Source organism: Zalophus californianus, chromosome 9 (genome assembly GCF_009762305.2).
Source record: "Zalophus californianus isolate mZalCal1 chromosome 9, mZalCal1.pri.v2, whole genome shotgun sequence".
Classification (NCBI taxonomy): Eukaryota; Metazoa; Chordata; class Mammalia; order Carnivora; family Otariidae; genus Zalophus; species Zalophus californianus.
In genome coordinates this window covers 14,436,165-14,461,646 of record NC_045603.1, presented here as the reverse complement: position 1 = coordinate 14,461,646, position 25,482 = coordinate 14,436,165, and the positions used below count along the sequence as shown (strand labels likewise).

Genomic DNA, 25,482 nt, shown 5'->3' with positions numbered 1-25,482 from the left:
CTCTAGGGGTGAATGCAGCCTAGGAATTTCCAGGGTTGGCAATTGTGAACATTTGGGATGATTAAGTTGAATGATGACTGCCTGCCTTCTCGCCTCCATTCCTCTCCCACCCCCCAGTGTCTGTCCTCTGAATTCTTGCTTTTATAAACACAATCATCTACTCAAGTTGGCCCAGAGGTAAGAAAGCAATTCCAGGCACCCAATCTAAGATGTGGTCCCTGATGTGGTTCAAGTCTCCCTAACCTCCTTCCTTTCTGTATCTTGCCTTTTTCTGCAGTGATCCGGGCCAAGGTGGTAGGGAAGAAGCTGGTGAAGGAGGGGCCCTTTGGCACGCTGGTCTACACCATCAAGCAGATGAAGGTGAGTGACATAATCCGGCTCCAGGAGAGCTCTCAGGTTTTTTGGCAGTAGAGTCCTAGCCAGGGAGGCAAGGTGGGTGTGCGTAGCCTTCCCCACTGCTGGAGAGGGCATTGCTGAGGCCGAAGAAAGGGATGGCAGGGAGTGGGAGGAAGGTGGCTGCTCCACCCTAGAGCCAGCGCAAGTGGAGTCCCTCAGAGGCCATTGTTAAGAGGCTCGACTCTGGAACCAGACGGCAGACAGCCTTGTTCCCTGGTAACTGAGAGACCTTGGCCAAGTCACTGTCCCTCTTTGGGTGTCGATCTTCCCATCTGTAAAATGAGGGGATGGGACTAGTTTGTCTTACAGGCTCTTCGGAGCTCTAAGTTTTGAGTTTCAAAATTAGTCTTATGCAGTTGCTGAGGTTACCATTTATGTTTAACTCCTCGAATCTTTACACTGAACTTTGGCTGATCACAGGAACCTTATCCTGGAGTAGGAACTGCACCCTCTTTCCCTGTTTTCCCAGAGCTTGCATCCCAGGTGGTTAGCACTGTTTACTAAGTATATTCGTATAACTGAACATATTCCTGAGCATATTAACATTATGAAGCACACTAAGGAAGTCCACCTTACCAAAAAGAACATCAGATTTGAAACCTGCAGAACCTGCTTCCTTGTCTCGGTTCTACACCTAAATAGCCTGCTTACCTTGGAATCCCCCCTTTCCTGGGCCTCCAATTAGCCACCTGTTAACAGTGCAGGGTTGGGGGGGGTGCACGGGTGGCTCAGTCGTTAAGCGTCTGCCTTCAGCTCAGGTCATGATCCCAGGGTCCTGGGATCTAGCCCCGCGTGGGGCTCCCTGCTCAACGGGGAGCCTGCTTCTCCCTCTCCCACTCCCCCTGCTTGTGTTCCCTCTCCTGCTCTCTCTCTGTCAAATAAATAAATAAAATCTTTAAAAAAAACACCAAAAAACAGTACAGGGTTGGGCTTAGTGCCCCTAAGAGCTCTTCTCAGCTCAGGCATTTCAGGATTCTAAGTGCCCTGGGACACATGTGGTGTTACTTTCTTTCTTTCTTTTCTTTTCTTTCTTTTTCTTTCTTTCTTCTTTCTTTTTTTCTTTCTTTCTTTCTTTCTTTCTTTCTTTCTTCCTTCCTTCCTTCCTTCCTTCCTTCCTTCTTTCTTTCTTTCCTTTCTTTCTCTCTCTCTCTCTCTTTCTTTCTTAAGATTTTATTTATTTATTTATCAGAGAGCAGGCGCGCACAAACAGGGGAAGGGGCAGGCAGAGCAGGCAGAGGGAGAAGCAGGCTCCCCTCTGAGCAGCAGGGAGCCCGATGTGGGACTCGATCCCAGGACCCTGGGATCATCACCTGAGTCGAAGGCAGACGCTTAACTGACTGAGCCGCCCAGGCACCTCTTTGTGTGGTGTTACTTCTAAGCAAGAGCTGCTTTGGGTGCCAGAAAGGGGTACTTATGTTTGCCTTAGCATAGAGGGCTGGTACTCACTCACCCCGAATAGCTCAGCACCTGGTCCACCACCCCACTTTTGTAAGCACCACCCTATGTGCAGCACCCTGTGCCAGGAGCCATGGAGGCCACGAGAAAGATGGGATTCCTATGTTAAGGAAGTATAGTCAGGTCAGGAGAGAAGAGCGAAGACACACATGCACGATCAATCAGAAATTCATGATGGGGTATGCTCAGGTCCAAGTGGACTGCCAGCCCTTTTACTCACTGCCCATATCTGCATCCCCAGAAACTAGAGCAGGACCTGGCTTGCAACAGGGACTTGGTGGATGTTTATCCATCTAAATGGAGAAATGAGGGTGAGACCCTACTGGCCTGAAAACTCCCCAGAGGAGACAAGGCTTGACACCCAGGTAGAACTGAATGGGGATACCCAACCATCCCAGAGGCAGACTTCCAGGCCTCATTATTCCTGCATCCTAAGGCCTGAGGTTTGATGTACTAAGTTCGTGGAACCTGTTGCTTTGGATTCAACTTTGGAAACATCCACAGCCTTCTGGTTATGTAATGTCCAGAGTCAGCCCTGGCTAGGTGCCCTTGGCTGCCCAAGCCTGGTCATGGGACCAGCTTATGTCTTCAGACAGCCATGGGGAGAGAAGAGTGTGGAGGGGGGAACCAAGAAAATCAACAACAACCCAAGAAACCCCCACTGTACAGCCCCCGGCAGCCAGTGAGCAAATGCCAAAGCATGTTAGACAAAGCAGAGGTTCGGGCAACACTCCCTCTCCTGCACGCTGCCCCACTCTGGAACAACCCATCACAGAATGGATACTCTGGCCAGCAGATCTGAGGGAACAGCTGGGAGACAGTGGTTCCTAAGCTTGCCTAGCTTCCCTGCTTCTTTTGGCGCCTGGGCACCAGGGTGATCAGAATGTCCCATTCCCCCCCTCACTGGTGTCAGGCCAGCCTCTGAGGGGTTGTTTGGAGGCCAAATTACATTTGTTCACCCATCAGCTTCAGAGCACACACACCCACTCCCCGGCCGGTGGCATCACACTATCCATTCACTATCCTTCACCCGGATTCATGGAACTAGGGTGTGGGGCACTGGAAAGTAAAATTCCTTGTTTTACTTCCGACACAGGCTCAAAGGGGGAAATGACTTGCCCAGTCATGCATTTAATTAAAGACAGATCTGGTTCCCAAGCTAAGGTGCTGGGATTCCTTCCCAATCCTGTGTGTTCTTTACATGGCTCCCCAAATCTCCCTGCCATCTCGCTTTGATCATCAATCACTATGTAATGCCTTTTTATTAACTCTGCCCCTCCTACCAGCCAAATATTAGATAACTCACAGAAGGGTCATTGCCCTTCTGTCCTGAGAGGCCACTGAATTCTGCTGGTCTCCAGGGAGCAGTCTGCTAATCAGGTATGGGGTGCAGGGATTGGAGTAGTTCATCTAACCTTTCCCCTCCCTTCCTCTCTCCTTCCTTCTCACTCCCTCTGTGCTGAGCACTGTGCTTCAGGCTGGGGATACCCAGATAATATTTGTTATAATGAATATAAGACTCTATTCAAGTGATATGTACCGAGCTACTGTGTACCAGGCATTCTGCTAAGCCTTTGCATGGATCAGTCCTCATAAAAACCCTATGAAGTAGATACACATTATCTAATTTACAGGTGAGACTTGGAAGGGTCATGTAACAGTCAAGTTCATAGGACTAGAAAGTGGCAAACGCCAGGGAAGCTATAGAGCCTTTGCCAACAGGGAGATTACAGAGCAGTGGAGCTGCGGGCTGATTCATCATTCCTGCCCCCTTGGGGCCTACCCCACCCCATTTGTATGTAGTTCCCCAAGGGAACAAAAAGAGGTTAGCTTGGGTTTGTTCGTTTGTCATCCAGCAGTGTAGCTCTTGACTTGCAACATCCTGCAAAGGGTGCATTGAAAACTCTTTGTGGGAGAGGAGGAGAGGCCAGAGAGGCGAGCCTGCATGAGTTTTGGCACTGGTCCCTAAGTGGCTTTGTTCTGGTGGATTAGAGTCTACCCCAGAGAGTCGGACAGGGTGAGCTAGGGCTCCCTTAGAGCAGAACTAAAGGAGCTCGGAGAACATGGCAATTTGAGCCTCCCTGTCTCACCTCTCCCTCTGTCTCAGAGTTCCCACCTCCTCCCCTCGAACTTCTCACCCAGATGAAAGGCAGGCGGACTCTCTCCCGTATGCTAATTCCAGAACCTCTGGTACACGTTACAGGCAGAGACACACGCACAGGTGTGTGTGGGGGAAGTGTACGAATGTTAAGGGAGCTTATTGCAAACTCAAACTTGGAGACAGCTGGAGCAGTTGCCGGAATTGGTCACTCTAATCTGTCGGGACCTTATCTCCTATCGGGACCATGAGAAAGCAGTCCGCTCTGCCAGGAGCTGCAGTTTGTGCAGTGGAGACATGCTCCCAGGCTAGCACGACAGGGGACAGCACGTGGGGAACATCATGTCCCAGCTGGTCCTGGGGGGGGGGCATTCCATGGGAAGGCCCACTGGTCATGTGCTTTGCATGTCCTGACTCTGGGCAGGACAGATTTGCTGGGCAATTGGAATGCTTGGCCCCTGGGGACTTCCTTCCTTCAGTGGTTTGTCTAATCAAATGAGCACTATTGCAAGGTCTTGCCTTTGAAGCTCCAGCTGGAAGCCTCTCTGACTCTCCAGCACACAGGGAGCCATTCTCCTCCTTCTCATTGCCTGTAACTCTTTCTAGCCTGGGGCTCTCAGCTAGCCCTCAACAGAGAAGGCCTGCATTCTCATGTGCTCTGCTTTTCTCTTATAGAGAAGGAAAGACTTTGGTTGCATTTATCTCAGTCTAGTATCTAATGTCTCTGAAACTCAGTTGCTTGGTCTGCAAATGCGAATAAGTTGTGGTTTTAAAGGAGTTCATGGTGTAAAGCAGCATCCAGCACAGTGCTCATCTTCAGGCATGCCAGCCGTATTTGACAAGATGGTGATATTTCCTGCTGTCAATGCAGAGTGAAAACCAGGCATTCCGTAAGAAATATTCAAAGCCCCCAGATTCAGAAATTTCCTTCTTAACATTATTTGTCCCTTCACCCCAAGGGAAGCTAAATTCTTTGAACTCTTGTGTACATGCTACCAAGAGGGGAGGCCCAGAGGCTTATAGAGTCCAATGTGGTGTGTGTCTACACACGACAGAACATTATTCAGCCTTAAAAAAGAAGGACATCTTGTCATTTGTGACAACACAGATGAACATGGAGGACATTATGCTAAGTGAAATAAGCCAGACACGAAAAGACAAATACAGCATAAGCTCACTTTTACATGGAATCTAAAAAAGTTGAACTCACTGTTGAGCTTCTCACAGAAGAGTAGAATGATGGCCACTAGGGGCTGGGAGGTGGTGGAGATGGGGAGATGTTGGTCAAAGGGTAAAAACTTTCAGTTCTACAGAACTAAGATGAGTAAGGTCTGGAGATCTAATGTACAGCATGGTAACTATAGTTAATAATACCATATAGAGTACGATAAATTTGCTAAGAGAATCTCACACACACACACACACACACACACACACAAGGTAACTCTGGCTGTCTCCAGAACCTGAGTTGACCATTAATCCTCCAATGCGTTGACTAGATTTGACTGTCTTTTCCGATTCTGAGAGTCTATGATTCTCTGATGTCAGGGCATTACAAACCTATCATGACCCTCCTAAATTTGTCAAACCAATTCTCAGTCTCTATGAATATAGACCTAATGATAATTTCAGGGTCGATATTTAGGTCAAGATGGGATTATTATAAAGAAAAGATAACGAAATGGGTACAATCTGCTTTACCATATGGTTAAATTCAGGATTGACCCTAAAAGGCAGCACTGTGCTTGTTCAGACCTCATCGTTCACAACGCATTAACGTTTTGATTCTGCATGCAAGCGCTACAAGCCATGTTGAAATCAAGATTCCTTCAAATTCAAAAGGAGTGAGAACTCAACTGAGCAGCTGAAGTCACTGGACCCTACACAGGGCCTTGATCCTCACTCACAAAGCGGAGAGGACATGAAGGGGAAAGACTGACAAGGTTGTACTGAGGCTCTAATTGTATGGGTCCGAAAAGACTAGAGTGGGGACTGAGTTGAAACATTTGCCAGGAACTCAAGGAACAGCCATACCAGAGGAGAAGCTGCTGGGCACAGGAGGGAGTGTAGGGAATGTTCTTCGAAGGCCACACTTGATGGCACGCACACAGCAGTGCTCTTAAGCATGGTTCCTGTTAAAGCCAGAGAGGCACCATCCATCACTGAGGAAGTGGGGGGTACGATGTGACCCACCCCTGCTCCCCCGCGGCATAATTGAAAACCGAGTGTGGACAGCAGTTCTCACAGCACTTGGCTGCGTTTCCTCATTCAGCTGGTGAGCCTCTCGGGGGGAAGAGGGTTATGAGAGAGGCCAGGTAAATTAAAACCATCTGCACTGATGGTTGCACACTATTAGAACAGTATTCCCCTTAAAAAGGCAGAGGCTCCCCAACTCTGTGGGTCCAACAGACCCTTTATGATGGTGGAGGTCCTTGAGGACCACCTAGCCCCACCAGCCAGTCCCCACTTAAAAGAAAAATAAGGAGAAAACCCAGCCTGTTAGTGCAAACGGGAGGCACTTAGATGAGACACCAGTGAGGTGATGTCTGGCTTTTTATTAATTACCATAAGTAAATTAATAACCCATGCCAGGAACTAAGGGAGAGACACTGTCCTGTAGTAAACCCTTGGAGACCACCAGCCGTCTAGGTAGGGCCCATGTGCTCTGAGAACCCGGGGAATAATGGGATTGGCCCACACCCCGGTGCCCCCTCCTACCCTCACCAGCTCACACAGTTAACAGAGTTTTCTCAACAGATCTGAACCCACGTGAGACTCGTGGTCTTGCCCTCGAATCACCAAGTGGGTTCAGCCTCGTTATGTTCACACCAGTGGCTCTGAGCACGTGCAGATATCAAGAAGGCACAACAGCCATAAAGAGCATTTGCCTGTATCAGAGGCCCTTGGGCATGAACTTGGGAGGCCACAGTGAGAGAAGCACAGGATAATGGTTAAAAGAGCACGGACTCCAGAGCAGATTCTTCTTCCTGGAATCCTACCTCTGCCCTTTGCCAACCGTATGGCCTCAGATAAGCCACTTTACCTGTCTGGGCTTCAGCCTCCTCATCTATTAAACGGGCATAAATAGTTCCTGTCTCACGGGGCTGTCATGGGGATTAGGTGGGTTAATACTAGAGGAGGATTTCTCAACTTTGGTACTACTCATATTTGGGGCCAGATAATTCTTCGCTGTGGGGACTGTCCTGTGCATCATAGGATATTTAACAGCAACCCTAGCCTCTTCCCACAGATGTGAATAGCAACCACCACTGCCTACCATCTGTGACAATCAAAAACGTCTCCAGACATTGCCAGATGTCTCCTGGGGTGGGGGTAATATGGCCTTCAGTTGAGAACCACTGTCTTAGATTATGTTGTAGATAAAAATGGCCAAATATCAGCATTTTCATACAGTGCAACATAATAAAGTGTTTAGTTAAAAATCTAGAAATTTTGTATATGTGTCTATACGCTTTATTTGGGGTAAAGGAACCCAGTACTTTCAACAGATGCTCAGAAAAATAAAAGCATGGAGAATCCTGGCCCGAGTTCACCATGCACTTTCACCATGCAAACAGAATTTTTGAGTCCTTATCTGTAAAATGGGTACAATAATACCTACTTCCTTGGGTTCTTGGGAGGATACAGTGAGGGGAATGTAAGTGGAATGCTTTTATACACTGAGAAATGTCATAGCGATGTCATTAGAATGCTGGCTGGCTGTCTTCTTGGAATTTGGGAGCCAAGGTTGATGAGGCAGGCGGGACCCCTTTCACAGCAAATTCTTTGGATTTCTGAAAAGGTGTTGGGATATGCGAAGAATATATATCTGGTGTAGTGTTCTGGAGGTGCTGGAATGGGCGATGTGACTGGCTGGATGGGAAGGTTTCTCTGGAAAGGCACCAACCATGGCTCAGACAAGAGGCGAACAGGTGGCTTTATCTGGACTGCAGGCCCTGGGGTGGATAAGTCAGTGACTGGCCACACAATGGTGGATCAGGGAAATCGGATCTCCACAGAACAAATGACAGCATGCTTTCTGAGCCCTGGTCCTCCTCTCATGACATTCCTTCTGCCCACAGATGTACCGAGGCTTCACCAAGATGCCCCACGTGCAGTACATCCACACAGAAGCTTCTGAAAGCCTCTGTGGCCTGAAGCTAGAAGTCAACAAGTACCAGTACCTGCTGACAGGTAACGGTCAACTCTAGCATCTAGGCCAGAGTTTGGCCAAGGTCCACCAGTCCTTCGCTTCAGAAGGACAGAGAAGCAGTAGTTGACCCAGAAGTGTCCTTAGGACTTTGGCCACATGCCCAGTGAATTGTAAGGAGTACCTCGTGTAGGGTGCATCTTGCTTGGCCTGGGGTAGGAACTCGAGGCTCTACCCGGAGGCTGGGTTTTAGTCTCACCTCCATCACCGGCCCCGTGGAGGAAATGTAGTTTTGCCTAGTTCTGCAGTCTCTCAGCTTTACTATACTATATAAATAAAAAGGGATTTCTAGTACCTGTTCCTCTATACCTCACAATCTATTTATTGGGTCTATCTTTGAAAGTTGCCCACCTGCAGGCAGTCAATGTGGGAAAGGAAAAAATAAGATCAAAACCAAGCAACCACTGATGAGGGAAGGGATGAGTTGGCCTTAGTCCCAGCTCCAGCACTTCATGGGTTTTAAGACCTTCTGCAAATCACTTAACCTCTCTGAGCTTCGGTTCTCCCCACCTGGGAAATGGGAACACAGTTTGGCCTCAAAGGTGTTGGGAAGGATAAGGATGAAATAAAATCGTAGGACTAGAAAGTACTTAGCACAGTACCTGGTCTAAGGTGGGTACTCAGGGGGTGAGAATTCTTTTGCCTGTGGCTGGGCTCTGGACAAAACAACTCTCCCCTTGTCCTCTTTCCTCCTCTAGGCCGCGTCTATGATGGTAAGATGTACACAGGACTGTGCAACTTCGTGGAGAGGTGGGACCAGCTCACCCTCTCCCAGCGCAAGGGGCTCAACTACCGGTATCACTTGGGCTGTAACTGCAAGGTAAGCCCTGGAGAGGGCAGGCACGGGGGGAGAGCTGGCCCACAGCCCGAAAAACGTCAGTTCCGGCTGTACTGGGCACTGGGCCCTTGTGCTGAGACAGGCATGCACATCGGGCCAGGGCAGAAGGGCAGGTCTGAAAAGGGGTGGTGAGGAATGTTGGCCCCAGGCTGAGCAATGAAGAAGGTGGGGGAAGAATGCCTTTCTGCTGTCATCGGCTCCCTCCACGCTGCCCACCTGGCAGCTGCCAGGGCACAAAGACTCTTCAGCATCCCTGGCCCCTCCTGTGATTCAAGGTTGTGGCAGGTACAAGATCCTTATGCTGACAGGTCCTGTCGAGCATCCCAAGTGGGCTCACCAGGGCAGCTGCCTCATTGGTGGCCCCTGCTGCAGGTGGCTGAGCTGGTGCAGGACTGCTGATACCAAATGCTGCAGAAGGTCACTCTTCAATCAGGCCCAATTCCTTGACTCAAGCCCAGGGCCATGGCACACAGCCTTCCTGCTGTGGGAGGGAGCTGCACTGTTCTCTCACTAATTCTCACAACAACTCTGTGCATTTTCGTTACTACTGTGCTCATTTTGCAGGTGAGAAAATGGAGGCTCAGAGAGCTCAAGTAACTAGCCTCAGGTCACACAGCTCACTGAGTCTGATTTCTCTCCTAGGGCAGCTGGACGCCCAAAGTTTATGCTTTGATCTTTTTAATTCCTCAATTCTCACAACAGCTGAGATTGCTCATCCTTGCCTATTGCCATTTGAGAAGGAAAAGCTCTCTTGAATGTCTAATTCCACCACTTTTGGGCTGTGTAACCTGGAGCAAGTTACTTAACCTCTCTGAGCCTCTATTTCCTTATCTGTAAAGGGAGCTAAATCTGTTATGAGAACTAAAGAGAATAACATAGAAGCACTGAGCAGAATATCTGGTACACAGTGGTGCTTAGTAAGTGTTAGTGAGTGTTACTTCTATCATTTTCACTAAGGGACTGATGTGGCTGGGCTCCACCTACAGTGGTGGGCACCTAGACTTGAGGAAGCATCAGGACCGGGTCCACCGTGACAGAGCCCACCAACCTTTGGCTGTTATCTAATTGCAGATCAAATCCTGCTACTACCTGCCTTGCTTTGTGACCTCCAAGAACGAGTGCCTCTGGACCGACATGCTCTCCAATTTCGGCTACCCTGGCTACCAGTCCAAACACTACGCCTGCATCCGGCAGAAGGGTGGTTACTGCAGCTGGTACCGAGGATGGGCGCCCCCGGACAAAAGCATCATCAATGCCACAGACCCCTGAGCACCAGACCCTACCCCACCTCACCTCCCTCCCTTCCCGCTGAGCTTCCCTCGGACACTAACTCTTCCCAGATGATGACAATGACATTAGTGCCTGTTTTCTTGCAAATTTAGCACTTCGAACACTTAAGGAAAAGTCTATGCTGTCATATGGAGTTTATTTGGAACCATCCTCCTGGCCCCACCCTACCCCTTCTTTTTGGCCTTGACATCACCCATTTCCACGCGGGAATTTTTGGTGCCATGCCAGAAAGAATGAGGAATGTACACTCCTCTTCTTCGTGATAATATAATCTATTTTTTTAGGAAAACAAATATCGAAAAACTACCCCATTTGGACATTGTTAACATCTACCCCTCTCTCTTCTTCCCCACCTCACCATCTCCCAGACCCTTTTCCCTTGGCCCTTCTCCTCCACCCCAGTATATAAAAGACACAGACAAGGAAGAATGCTGAGAGGTCAACCGTTTCAGGATCAGTCCAGGGCAGCAAGCAGATAGACTCAAGGTACGCAGAAGATCTTATACACCAAGGAGATGCTACTGCATGTCCCAACCAGACTGTCTGTCTGTGTCTGCATGTAAGAGTGAGGGAGGGAAGGAAGAGATGGCAGGAGAGGGTCTGGGAGGATGCAGTACACACAGTTCCCCCAGGCCAGTGCCGCTGGGATTGACCAGATGTTTCTGAGTCTGGAGCAAGCAGCCAGGCCAGAACAACAGAACTTTCTTAGTTGATAAAGACTTAAACATCTGCCTGAGGTCAGGAGGCAATTTGCCTGCCTTGTACAAAAGCTCAGGTGAAAGACTGAGATGAATGTCTTTCCTCTCTCTATCTCCCACAAGACTTCCTCCTGGAAAACTCTTTCGTAGATTTGGCCAGGAGCTTGCCTTTATGTAAATTGGAGGAATACACACACCGTACACTATCCACAGATATAGCCAAGTAGATTTGGGTAGAGAATACTATTTCCGAAGTAGGGTTTAGCTCGCCTAGGGGGATGTGTTTGTATACATATTTGCATATACCCACACGGGGACATAAGCTAATTTTTTACAGGACACAGAATTCTGTTCAATGCTGTTAAATATGCCAGTAGTATAATCTCTTCTATTTTTTTGTTGTTGCTTGTTTGAAGAAAATCATGACATTCCAAGTTGACTTTTTTTTTTTTCCATTTTAATTAAAATTTGAAACCCTGAACACTCTCGACATCCCTCTAACTGGGGTCATCTGACCTCTGTCCCTATCTTTTTCTCCTGCTTCATGTTTGGGGCCTTCGTTTAACTGCCTCACTGGCTTGGCTCAGGTGGGAGATGAGAGTTAGTGTGGGTCAGGGGCCTGGGCACAGGAGGGAAAGCTGCCAAGTGTCCTGCCTCAGCTAGACGGCCACGTTCCTGGGTTTCGAGACAGCCTGCTCTTCTTCCCCCAGCTCACTGGTGGGCGGACACCATCTCCCAAGGTCTTCACCTCACGAGCTTAAAATCGGTGGTCACTGGGGAAGCCTGACTCTGCAATCAGCTGTAGGGTTTTGTGTGTGTGTGTGTGTGTGTGTGTGTGTGTGTGTGTGTGTGTTTTGAAATAAAACTATAATATAAGTTCTCTGATTAAATAAAATTATTTTAAGTTTAAGTATTGAAAGTGAGATGCCAAGAGTAGGTGAGAATGTATATTTTACGGAGTTGGCGGTGGGAGGACGGTGACATTTAACATGATTGCTCTGTCTCTTTTTTCAGATTATGGGTATTTATCCTCTTAGTATTTGTATCTTCAGTTCATTCCACTTTAGGAAACAGAGCTGCCAATTGAAACAGGAGAAAAAAAAAAAAGAAGCAAACAACACATTGTAATGTCTTGCGTGCATGCGTGCGCGCGCACACACACACACACACACACACACACACACACACACACACACACGCCCAGGCAAGGTGTTTGGTAGAACTCCTCAGTGGGAAGGCAGTACAAGCATCCGGCTTCTGTGGGATCCATTTTATTTTCTTGTATCTTTTACCTTATGGTCATGCCATCTGGCAGGTGGGAAATGGGAGGCTTTGCCCTCTCAATGCAGCAGTATAAGCAAAAGGAGCTGAGGTCAGCAGGCCAGTGGTTTTTAAGAAGTAAGCCCCAGCCTTGGTGTTCTGAGATTTTCTTGATTTCAACCTTAAAGTCTTCTAAGGTGGAACCCCTGACCCAACTCACACAAATGTCCTCCCACAAATGGACATCGGCATCCCCTCTATGAAGCATCGGTGATTCTTGGTCCCTGGTGGGGCCACCTCCACTCACACAAGGCAGGACCTGGGGTGAGGCCTGAGCATGAGTCATCTGAAGTTTCCCCTGCAGAAATGGTGGTGGAACCACAGTCCCATCTGTCAGGCCCTGGCGAAGAGAACAGCAGGTCCTGGGCAAGAAGGGTCCTCTGCAAAGTGCTGTTGGCAGAGGGTGGTTTTTGAGCTTTCTATAAGCTACAGCTTTGTTTATTTCACCTGTTCACTTACTGTATAATTTAAAGTCATTTATGTAGCTGAGACACTTCCGTATTTCAATCATATCGTGAACGTTTTATTTTGCTAAATCTTGTGTCATGTGTAGGCTTTAATATGTGTACATTGTGTTTAAGAGAAAAAAAAATGAAACCCACATGCCGCCATTTTCCTGAATCAAATTCTACAGTGGAATGGAGGGTAAAATACTTCTACTGTGCAGGCAGCTCGACTGGCAAACTGGAGAAATGAGAAGGAACTAGCCCTTGAGACTCATCCATCCTCCTCCCTTTATCGGCATCCCAGTGCTTTCTGGAGTAGGAAGGAGGCAGGGAAAATAGCAAGTGCATTCATGTCCTTGCTCTGTATCAACTGGCACTGGGCAGTCTGCTGGTCATTCCCGTTCTTCTTCCACTTGATCTTTGACCAGCCAATTGGGAAGCCATGATTTCTCCTAAAAATCCAGGGCCATGGGAGCTATGATTCCAAGACCTCTTGGCCTCATCTGGCTAACTCTTCTGCCTCCCTATCCGGACAGCACTATACCCAGCCTCTCTCCTCTCCGACCTGTGCTCCATCTGGTTGGATAGATAATACTGGAGACCCTTATCCTTTACCATCACCCAGCTCCAGACCTATATCATGGCAGTTGAGGTACAGCCCATGAGCACCATTTTTCATACATTGGTTCTTGAGCAGTTAAAGAAACAAATGACTTATTGGAAGAACTTTTTCTCAGAGACACTGTGGCCCCCCCGGGAGAGAGTACCCTCCCCTGCCCCGGCCTTTCATCTTTTGTTTGATGGTCACCAATGTGGATTACCCCAAGATGGTACCCAAGTGTTTGGCTCCTGGCTACCAAAAGTAAAAATATCACTGCAGTAGTTTTACACAAGGAAAACACTTTAAAAATCTGATGACAGAAGCAAAAAAAAAAAAAAAATGTGGGAGTGTAGGGGAGATGGATATCAACAGCCTCCAAATTGGCTCTTGGGAAGTGTGAGGAGGGAAAGAACTTAAAGACCAGTTTGTGCTTTGGGGGAAGGGGCTTCATAGATTCTCCCAGGCCCTCACCCTTCCCTTTAGCCAGTCTGCTGTCCTGAGACCCAGAAGTGATAGAGAGAAACCAACCAGAGAAAACCCTGTCTGGAAGGAATGTATTTGTTGCTAAATTTTGTAGCACTGTTTACAGTTTTCCTCCATGTTATTTATGAATTTTATATTCCGTGAATGTATATTGTCTGTAATGTTGCATAATGTTCACTTTTTATAGTGTGTCCTTTATTCTAAACAGTAAAATGGTTTTATTTCTATCACACACCTGCAGTCTCTTGCCTCCTTATATCCTGACCACCACTGGGGGTAATATAGACAGCAGAGGGCCTTGGAAGCTGGGTCCTGCTTATCCTGGCTACAGGCCCATGCACGTTCCTCTCCATTCATTCACTTTCATTCACTTCTACAGTTTGAGCCCAACCTGCTCTAGTCCTTTCCCAAGGCAGGAACAATTTCAGGAGAGGCATTCTAGATTTCCTCCTGACTGCTAATCCTGCCCTGAGCTTGCTCCCTGATTCCATGGCCAGGGTTCTCCATAGCTCTACAGAATCTGGATCTCTATCTAATTAACTATTAGTAAGCAGTACAAGTATTCCCAGACCAGAGCCCTGACATGGCTTTCCCTGTTTTCTTTTTTTTTTTTTTTAAAGACTTTATTTATTTATTTGACAGAGAGAGACAGTGAGAGCAGGAACACAAGCAAGGGGAGTGGGAGAGGGGGAAGCAGGCTTCCCGCTGAGCAGGGAGCCCGATGTAGGACTCGATCCCAGGACCCTGGGATCATGACCTGAGCCGAAGGCAGACACTTAATGACTGAGCCACCCAGGCGCCCTCCCTGTTTTCTTCTTAAGAATCTCACCCCATGGAAGTGAGAGGGGCAGGCTGCAAACATCAGTGTCTGATGCCAAATGCCGGCCTGAAATTCCAAGCATGGCTCAGCCTAGTTGGGAATGCCAGGAACTCAGGAGGTCCCACTAACTGGTGGGCTCCTCCAAGAGCTTACAGCTGGATCTCATCCTCAATGGGCTGGGCTGGCTGCAGACCCCTCACCCAACTTTCATCCCATTGTTGACAATGTTCTGGGGTATAATGCCCCTATTTTAAGCTACTCTACTTTGATCACCTATCATATGTCAGGCATAGCACTCTATACACATGATTATATTAAACTTCAACAACCCAGTGAGGTTGCCCCACTGTCCTCCATAGTTTCCAGCTGAGGAACCCAAGACTCGGGTTAATTCATTGCTCAAGACCTAGTATGCTGGCAGACTATGATTCAAACTCATTCTGGCTTGATGATAAACCTTGACTTTTCTCTACTGTGTTCATGCTTTGTTGGAATATGCCAGGTTCCACAAACCCTTCTTATTCCAAGCAGCACATCCTGGATTCTAAGACTCTTACCAGATCAGATATAAGGGAAAGATAATCAAAGGAAACCTCTCTGCTTGTTTAGACTGCTCTTCCTTGGAGCCTGCAGTCCTACCCATCAATGTCTCCAAACAGAATCCTCCAGGTCAGCAGCCTGAGCTTGGGATTCTAAAACCAGGCTGCAGTCCCCAGCTGAGACATTTGGATACCCTATTAACTACCCTGTTCCCCAAAATTCACATTGCTTATGTGGCAAGCATGGGGCCACGGTCCTGCATTCCTTTGACCAGTTTAAGAAGACCACCAACCACACAAGCAGACACAACACAGGCTATCTCTGGCTGCGCAGAACTCTTCCACCCAACTTCTTCTGGCTGTGGGATAGAGAGCTCTCCACCCTATTCAGAAAGACATTAACCTTCCCACCCAGATGTCCTCCAAAGGAGAGGCTCTACCATGTGCTCCAAGCTAAGCTCCAACCACTTCCCAGAGACAACCTCAGGTACACACAAAAGTCAAAATGCAAAGAGAACATACAAAGAAACTGCCCTTTGATGATCAACGCAAATAAAATATTACTGTTTTTATTGAAATAAGAGTTGAAACCAGGTTCTGCCCAGAGCCCAAGGGAAACAACTTCCAACCTTTGAAACATCTTTTATCTTTATTATCAACCTTTGGCTCCAAAAATGCCAGCTCAAGTTGTCCCCAGATTTGCTAAAAATTCCCAATGTCCCAAGGAATGCCATCTACCTTTGTCATTTGCCCTGCTACCTCAAACTTTACCTGAAGAGTTGACTCTTTCCCTAGGGAAGCCAGGCATTCCCATAAGACATCACAACTCTTCCTTAGAGGCCAGGTGGTCAGAGAGTAGACCCTCAGCCCACTCCTCCATTCAAAGGGATTGAAAACATGGACGTCTGTGTTCATTCCATATCATGAAGATCATCAGAGTAAAAAAGGGCACTCACCATCGGCTTATGGTTGGGGAAAAATGTTTGTTCCACAAGTGGGAACTTCTCAGGACCCAGGGAATGGAAGATCTTAATGAGTTGAGAGAACTAGGAGAGAAGAGAGAGCATTGGTCAATCAATGTGGCGAACCTCCCACTCAGTCCCAGGTCTCAAGTATCTGACCATTCTTAGCTGAGCTGCAGTAGCTAGTCCCTGTTTACAAGATAAAAACCAGATTCTTAGGCTGGAAATTAATCTTCTCAATTATCTGGTTGCATCAACTCTTCATTCCTGCCAGGCCACTGAGTTCAGCTCAATTACATTTAATGAGCATTTACTACACCCTCAACATTTCACACAAGCACTACCTGCTGACATTCATGCCACGTCCCCAGCCTGCAAAGCCTTTCTTACTAGAGAGGTAGTACAGCATAACAGTTTATGGTATAGACTCTGGATTCAAATTCTCCACTACTTACTAACTGTGTAGCCTAGAAAGTCATTCCATTTGTAAATGGAAAAAACAAGAGATCCAATAATATACAATGTATGAAAAGCTGCGCCTGGTCCCTAGGAGCACTTGAATGTTAGATCACAGCTAACATGTTGAACAACATGGATTTGAATTGCACAGGTACACTTATATGCAGATTTTTTCTAGTAAATACAGTCCAGTGCTATAAACGTATTTTCTCTTCCTTATGATTTTCTTAACATTTTCTTTTCCTTAGATTGCTTTATTGTAAGAAAATAACATATAATACATATAACATATGAAATTATGTTTAATTATTTATGTTATTAGTAAAGCTTCCAGTCGACAGTAGGCTATCAGTAGTTAGGTTCTGGGGGAGTAAAACGTTATATACAGATTTTCAACTGCACAGGGTGTTGGCACCCCAACTCCTGCACTGTTCAAGGGTCAACTCTATTTTTTCTGCTTTTACAACCACACTCATTTCCAACTGCTTGAGCTGCGTCCCTTTCACACCTGGCTCCTCTTGCTTCAGCACAGTCTTGTTTTGCCATAGAGATAGCTACCATCTCCAGAGCTGGCGGGTAAGCTCCTGGGAGGCAGGCCTTGGACTTACATTCTCCTCCATTACCCCACACCACTTAGCACCCCTGGGAGCTCACTTTGTGCTTGGAGAAGATGACACAAGAAAAGATGGAAGGGTAGTCTAGGTGTGCAGTGAGATTAGTGCCCTGGAGACACTCAGTGGCTGTCATAGCTGTGGCCCTGAGTACAGGGGACAGTGAGAGAAGCTGACAGGGGGTGATCTGTGACAGACCAGTGGGAGCCTTAAAGGCTGGAACAAGGAGCTTAGAATTTACCCAGAAAGCAAAAGGGAACTCCTGGTGGAAGTGGAAAGGGCAGGGTAAATTCTGATCAGGAAGAAGGAGTAAGCTACAATTTGTGGCCCAATGGTTAGAAGGGGTGCTAAGTTTTGCACCAGACTGACTTGGGAGTAACTCAACACTAATGGCTCAGACAGAGAGAACGGTAACTTAACTTTTTGCATCATGCTAGAACTGGTCTGCAAACTCTTGGGGTACAGTCTGAAGGTGTGGTGCTACATGGAATCCACTTAGAGGGTTGAGGAACCTCAGAAATATGGGAAATGATGGGGGATTCCTCAGTTTACAGATAAGGATGTTGAAGTCCAGAGATTGAGAGAGTAAGTCTATGATCAAGCACACGAGTTTTGGAGATGTCCACCTCCAGTTTCCTCATCTGTACAATGGAGATGTTAGCAATACGTACTTGTCAGGGTGGTTCTGAAGATCAAATACAATATGTACATTAAGAGCTCAGCACAGCACACAGTGCTGATGAATGTTAGCTGCTGCCATCATGATGTCTGTGTGGAAAGACAAGGAGGGTGGGCTAATACTATCTAAGACCCTTTCCAGATAGCGGCATCAAATCTGGGATGCCATAGACAAAAAATCTCAGGGTAGAATGAGAAGGAGACCAGAGGCGTGATAATAGTGGTTAAAAACTATCCATATCTACTAAACTAATGTATATATTCATTCAATAAATATTGAGTGCCAACTCTGCAAAGACCTTGATGGCACTCAATATTTACTGAATGAATATAATAATTGTCACCATGTATTGAGTATATACTTAGTGCCAGCCAAATGTATTCACTCATAACCCTACCAGGATGACCCTATTATTATCATCATTTCACAAATATGGAAAATAAACTCAGAGAGGTTAAGCAAGTTGCTCAAGATGACACAGGTCATAAACTGAGGCTTCTAGAACTAGTCAATCTGGCTCCATTGCCCATGTTCTCAACCATTGTCCTACCACCAAGAGACCAAGCAGAGGGAAACAAGAGACAAGATAACTAGAGCTCCAGAGAGCACACTGTATATATCCCCAGCCTCCACATTTCCTATCTCCCTTCCTTGCTTTATCTTCTCTCTTGGCACTTATATTACGTATTACATATTTGGCATATTTATTAATATACAGCATGTGCCCCTGCTCACTAGAATATAAGATGAATGGGTCAGGGACTTTGGTCTGATCTGCTCACTGCCATGTTCCAACTTAGAACAGTGCCTGGAACATAGCAGGTGCTGAATAAATTATTTGTTGCATGAATGAATTACGTCCAGTAGGGAAGACAGATAATATGCAAAAGAATGGATAAATATATCATTCTAGATGGAGATAAGTATTGGGGGAAAAATAAAGCCGGCTAAGGGAATTGAGAGTATTGGGGGGAATGGGGGTATCCTAGGAAAACCCTCTCTTACAGGTAACATTTGAATGGAGACTCAAATGAATCAAGGGATGAATGAAATTAATGAATATAAAACAGGGAAAATCAAGTCTTGGGGTTTGGGGAGATACGGCTTCAAGTTCTGGTTTCACCCCTAATACAGTCTATATGACCCTGGGTGAGTTCTTTAGCTACTCTGAAGCTGAGCTTCTTTTTCTGTCAAATGGAGTAATGATGTCCACTTCACATGATAGCAATAGTTTGAGCACCAGGCAGCACGATTTTCTGGTACATAGTAAGTGCTCAATACAGTGCCCACTGTTAACAAAAATGATATAATTTAATGTAAGTAAGAATAGTACAGTACCCCTCTTACACTAATGTTATTATAAGATAACACTATATCATAATATGTTCATACTATGTTGTTATATGGTATTCGTTATTCAGTTGCTTAAGAAAGACCCATTACTGAGGCCTCCATGCCGGAGGATGGGCCCATTTCAGGGCTGGGAGGCCACCCACTGCCCACTCCACTTTAGGTCAGCCTGGCCCATCACCTACCACCCAGGGCTTGCTGCAGAAGTTATAGACAGAGTAGAGGGAGTTGACAGCAGGCAACCCTCCGTACTGGAGACCGATGACCAGGCTTCGGTAATCTTCACCCAGAGCCATGCTGTAGGCATGCTGACGGACTAGGATGAAGTCTGGCTTGAAGGATCTGCAAAGAGAGGGGTCGGCAGCAGTGTTACTACATGTGGCATTGCTGAAACTCCAGGGCATCGGGCCACAGTCTACAGGGATAGCACTGACCTGGCATGGGTGCCGCCAGCCAGGGGCCCTCGGTTCAGAATGGGGATGGGGTGGGGGAGTGTGGATGGGGACAGTTGGATGCAAATACACAGCAGCTACAAAATAAAGGGGCTGAAAACAACTCATATTTTATTCATTTTATTTTTTAGGTGTTTTTTAGATTTTTCTACATTGAACAAATACTCATTTACAATCAGAGGAAAATGTATGAGATAACTCAGTGAATCCACCTCCATTTTTATTAGGCAACACCTACTACCTTACTGAATCCTCCTAACTGCCCAAGGATGTGGGCAATGCTGCTGGCAACTCCATTTTACAGAGGAGCACTGATAAAGGAAATTTTCAACTTTTAATGTTTGTGGGCCCTGCTCCTCGGCTCCCAGGGAAGCTATACTCCAACATTTACCAAGGTCAAAATGACCCAGCAAAACCTCAGAGCATGGGCTCTATGTCTGCCCCAAGCACACGTGGTGTACATCTGCTTTGTTAAAGAAAATAACCAAAAAGGATCATTCTGAACACAAAAGATAAGAAAAAGTAAGAAATTTCCATGGTTCCCATAAGACTCAAGTCATACAGCCTTGCAAATATTAGAAACTTAAGATAAGGCCTGCAACTTTCTGAAATGTTCTTTGTCTAATAATTTGCAACTTTTTATGCAAAATATGTATATAAACCTACATCAAATGTTCCCGTACCAGAACACTCTCTTCTTTGTGAAGACAGTGCATCCTGGCCCTGTCCTAACTTGGGCTTGAATAACTCTCTCTCTCTCTCTTTTTTTAAGAAATTCCAAAATGTGTTCATTTTGTGTCAACAGCACCCTGAAGCTCACCTAAGATTAAGTCACTTGCTCAAAAAGACATGCTGCAGGTACACGGCAGGGTCAGATACGTGTAGCCTCATGGCCCTAGTTCTCAACTACCATGTAGCATGGTTTGTATATATACTTACATATATACATAATATGTATACATTCATATATAACCTGTATATTTCGAACAGGTCTCATCCCTTTCAAGTGGCAACCTCTGGAAAGCAGCAAGAACATTAATGTGATGGCCAAGAACATGGCAGGCTCTTTGCTGGGACCCTTTGGAGACATGATCCTGATTAGTGTTCACAAGCAGACCTGGGTAAGGTCAGGACTATTTCCCCACTTTGTAGGTGGGAACATGCAGCTCAGAGAAGTTAGGAACTTCCCCCAAGTCACAAAGCTGGGAAGTAGGAGAGGCATGTGTGAACTCAGGTGATCTCACTCCAAGTCCATATACTCTTCCTTCCATCACATGACTCCAGGTGAATTCACACACTGTTTTACTTGCACTGCCAAGGATCAATCTATTTCGAGATTCCTCACTTCTAGGTCACACAAGAAAATCAGCTTCACATTGTGTAGGTGGTTTACAATTAAAATGGTATGATCCACTTGGCTCATCCAGAGTTAGACACTTAGCTTCCAATAAACTGTTTCTCTTTAAAATAATTCAAATTTAAGTTAAAATTAACTGTCAAATGGAAAGGACTCGCCCCCGATTAGTGGAGACAGAAGGAAAGAATGAGCTGCAGATGCAGACACTTCTCAAATTGTTCTGAGCTTGGGTCTCCTTGTACACCCCAGGGCCTGGTGCCAGGGGAGCAGAGGTGTAATAAGTACATGTTGAAGGAACAAATGATGTACATGAACATCACCCCCTCATCCCTAGAGGAAATGGAAAAAGCTTCCCTCATGGAGTTGTAACTCATCCTAGGGGAGCTAGGTGGATGGTGACATCTTGGGTATGGCTGACATTGTGCTCATGGAAATGGTAAATCACGTCACTCTGTAGTTAGGGTCAGAGTTGGGTTAGAAGCTTGGAATTATTATGTCTATATCCTTATTGCATTTTAAGAGCTGAACCAATCCAACTAATGTATTTTACAGATGGGGAAACAGGCCTACAGAAAGGCAGTGATGTGTCCTAGGTCACATGAGCCCATAGCAAGGCAGTGATGCGTCCCAGGCAAAACCATGTCAGAACAGTAGGTCATACCCAGGTCTCTCCTCTGGCTTTCCTGCTCTTTGTGTTTCACTTCACTGGGTCTTCCAGCAATAGAGAAGGAAGGGAGGAAGGGGCGAGTGGTGTGTTTCTAACAGGGATCTGATGACAATAGACAGCACTCACAAAATATATCCACTCTTTGCTTTTATATGATTTTAAAAGTAATATATGTTCATTGTGTAAAAGAAAAAAAGCGTCGAAAACACAAAGAAGTAAACAAAGTTACCTGTAATTCTCAACTCAGAGAAAATCCCTAATAACCTTTTATGTGTCTCCTTATATGTACACTACAATCCACTTACCTATTTTTAATGTACATAATATGCATTCATACTCATAACTGATTTCATGCTATTATTATTTTTCTATTTTCCACATATCATAGTGTGAGCATTTCTTCTAATAACAACATATCTTCAAAAATATCATTTCTAACAGCCACCTAACAGTCTATGAATGGATATACCATAATGAAGTCAACTTATCAACCACTATTATCAAGTAGATTGTTTCCAAAACTTCACACATGTACATGTTTGCACACAAATCAATGCCTTCCTTTTTAACTATTTCCTTATGATAGATTTTAAGAAGTGGGATTACTGGCTTAAGGGGTATGAATTTTTTTTAAGTACCCAAACATGCCCCTCTTTCTAAAGGCCACCAGTTGCACATGTCAGCGTCCATATCACTACAGCTTCACCAGCACAGCAGTTTTTGAAAAATACATTTTTTATAAGCAACTTCCCCTAAGATACCCTGTATCCCCACTGCTGTTTTAGTTTGCATTTCTGTGACTTTAGTGAGTTTGAGTACTTTCATTAATGGTGTGCATTTTTTCTTTTCTTTTTTCTTTTCTTTTCTTTTCTTTTCTGTAAAAGTCTGCTCACAGAGCTCTGTGTATAGGATGCTGCCCTTTATCTTTATCACATTGTCCTGTGTGGCAATATTTTTACTGGTTGTTTGCTTGCCCCCCCTTTTTTTTATGGCTGTGCATTTTCAAAAAAACATATAAACACATTTTCCATTCCCTCCTAGTCAAATCTATCAGTCTTTCCCTTTTGATTTCTCTCTGCTTTGATGATCAGAGGGTCCTCTGGGGCCCTGATTCTCACAATGAGATACTCCTTACTCCCAGCAGGGTGGCTCCCCCACAGACAACAGCAGAGGGAAACCTGATGTCTCACTGGGGGTAACTCCACTTTGCCCCAGGAGGAAATAATCAAAGGTCTCATGCTGGCTAGTCTGCCAGTTTTTCACTGTTTGTGGAGAACTCATAAGAAAGACAGCCTGGGGCGGGGGGGTAATCTGGCTATCTAGAAAAAGAGGGTGCCCTTCCAAGATCATCTTCTAAGAGGAGTATCTGAGGGCATGTCCTGGGATGGCCCCATTCCAGTCCCAGATATTATGATGTGCTTTCTCTCCAGGACTTCTAGAACTCATCTCTAAATTGGAATCTTTCTGATTCTTTGAAATAACAGTAGTGGTCTCTCCTCTTTGTCTTTAAGGATTTGGAAATCTACCTCAAGATGCTGTATTCAAAGAGTTCTTTCAAAATTATACAGCCCTTCCCTGCTTAAAAGCCCTCTGAAGGCTTCCTCTTTCTGACAGCAGATTCTAGGCTCCTTACCATGGCAACAGGACCCCTGCCACCTCTCCACCCTCACTTTCTACCTTTCTCCTTCCCTCACCTCCACTGAGCCACAGTGACACTGTCTCTTCCTCTAACTCTCTCCCTGGACACTCTTCCCCAAATGGTGCCCAGGGGGCCTCGTTCTCATCACTCACTCATCAGCTTGGGTTCATTTCCACAAAGATACCTGTCCTGCTCACTCTACTGAAATTTGCCCTAAGCCCCATATTGCCCTATTTTCCTTTCTTCGCAATTCTTGTGGCAATTTTATTTCTCCTGTTTATCGGTTTAGTTTTTTATTGTCTGTCTCTTCCCTCTAAAGATGACAGCTCAATGAGAACAGAACGCCTGCCTGTCTTGAACAAAATAGACCATACCCATGTTTTTAAATGAATGACCGAGTTAATGAATACATGTATAAGTGAGGGAATAAATGAATGGGCATGAAGTGAAATGACTACTGGAAAAGGGAGGGACCTCTTTACTTGTACTCCTAGAGAAGAGACCTGGTGCTGACAGCCAGGGTTGCCAGGATGTATCATGTGGTCCCTAACAACTAGGGGCTACCTTACAAGGGAACATGCTCTGTATTCCTGAGATATGTTAGCATCATCAAGAAAGTTTTAACCCCAGGGAATTCAAGATGGACCCATGACCGCTTCACATTATCAAGTATAATATGTGAAAAAATAAACACTTTCTATGAGTGATAAATCTGGGCAAACCAGGCACGTGTTACAATTCAAATGCTGCCATTCATTGCTGCATAGAATGCACAGGGTCCTTCCTGACAGCCTGTGGTATGAGGGATTTGCAAGGAACGCAGAAAAAATTAGTGACTTGAGCCAGGCAACCTGTGGCATGAAGTTCCTCCCTCCATACCCAGCACCGCAACTTCTCTATCCAGTCAGGGAATGGCCAAGTCCTGATATCAAGGATGTGGCCACCAGCAATTCTCAGGCCCTGGCAGGGGGCCAAGTACCCTAGTAGGGGCTGGAGACCCTGAGATGACAGGGACATGACCCCTGTTTTCAGGACACGCCCAATCCAAGAGGAGTTGGGTGCAATTCTAAAGGACTAGGACTCACAAAGTGCACCAGTAAGTAAGTGAAATAATAGAAGCAAGTACAAGGTACAAAGGTGGACCAAAGAAAGACATACTCAACTCTGTCTGGGGGTGGGTGTGGGTCAGCGTGTACCAGAAGGCTTGGGTCTTGAAGGAAGAGTAGGGGTTTGTCATGTGGGCAAGGTTTTGCAGATGTTCCAGGTAGAGGGAACAGTCCCTGTACCCAACTTTTTCTTCTGAGTTATATGACTTATTAAGTTCCCTTTGTTGTCTACACTGGTGAATTGGGTCAGTTGCTTGCCATCACTCTTGCTCTGACTGATATTGGGAGGAAGTGGCAAAGTTTGCAACTGGTTACATTGCTGGAGTTTAAGGTCTGATGAGGTGATGGCAAGAGATGAGGCTGGGTAAGAAGTCCCAATGGCTCTCATGAGCCCCCTTCCTTCTCGTCTCCATAGTCCCACTGGGTCCAAGCCCTGCATCTTTCACGCCTGGGCAAGAAGGCTGCCTTCAATACCACACATCCTGGCTGGAGCCTATACCTGGGTTTTCTTGTTCTTTCATTTTTAGACTTAAATGAGCTATATTATTTGGGTTCCTGATTCCAGATCTTTCTCAGAAGTGTATGTCAGCATTGGAGAGGAAATCAAGGACAACATATAATTAAATGGTAGAGATGGGACACGTGAGGCAGTACCTGGAGATTACAGGGTGCTTCAGGCAGTGTCAAGAGGCAGGGGGCCAAAGGCTGAGTGACCTTTAAACATCAGAGAAGTGTAATGATTCCCTAAAATATGCAGAAGCCTGTGGTGGCAAGAACAGATCTTGACTAGGCTTTGCCTGGGACTTAATAAGCTGAAGCCTCATTATTCTTAGCCACTTGACTGCAATTTTGTAATGGTCCCTTGTTTCCCAAGAGTCAGAATGACAACGGGTGGTGATGCTGCTGATTTTGGTCACATACTGACCTATCACACCCAGTTCTGACCCCAGCCATTCCTGGGAAGGCTCCAGACTTTCTGACATTGGTGTCCACCAGCAGAGAGGCT

At 46.1% G+C, this 25,482-nt stretch overlaps 2 protein-coding genes across 2 annotated transcripts in view; one reads left to right on the top strand and one right to left on the bottom strand.

Annotated features, from left to right (window-relative positions):
- The window catches only part of TIMP3 (TIMP metallopeptidase inhibitor 3), a 58,489-nt gene extending 44,422 nt beyond the window's left edge, over positions 1-14,067 (top strand). The window contains exons 2-5 of the mRNA XM_027595573.2: positions 278-360; positions 8,032-8,143; positions 8,858-8,979; positions 10,069-14,067. Coding sequence (XP_027451374.1) covers positions 278-360; positions 8,032-8,143; positions 8,858-8,979; positions 10,069-10,266 — 515 coding nt within the window. The 3' untranslated portion in view covers positions 10,267-14,067. The remainder of the gene's footprint in view (positions 1-277; positions 361-8,031; positions 8,144-8,857; positions 8,980-10,068) is intronic.
- SYN3 (synapsin III) overlaps positions 1-25,482 on the bottom strand; it is a 447,314-nt gene that overhangs the window by 276,572 nt on the left and 145,260 nt on the right. The window contains exons 5-6 of the mRNA XM_027595572.2: positions 19,441-19,597; positions 16,151-16,240 (exon numbers count right to left, since the gene is read on the bottom strand). Of these exons, the coding sequence (XP_027451373.1) occupies positions 16,151-16,240; positions 19,441-19,597 (247 nt within the window). The remainder of the gene's footprint in view (positions 1-16,150; positions 16,241-19,440; positions 19,598-25,482) is intronic.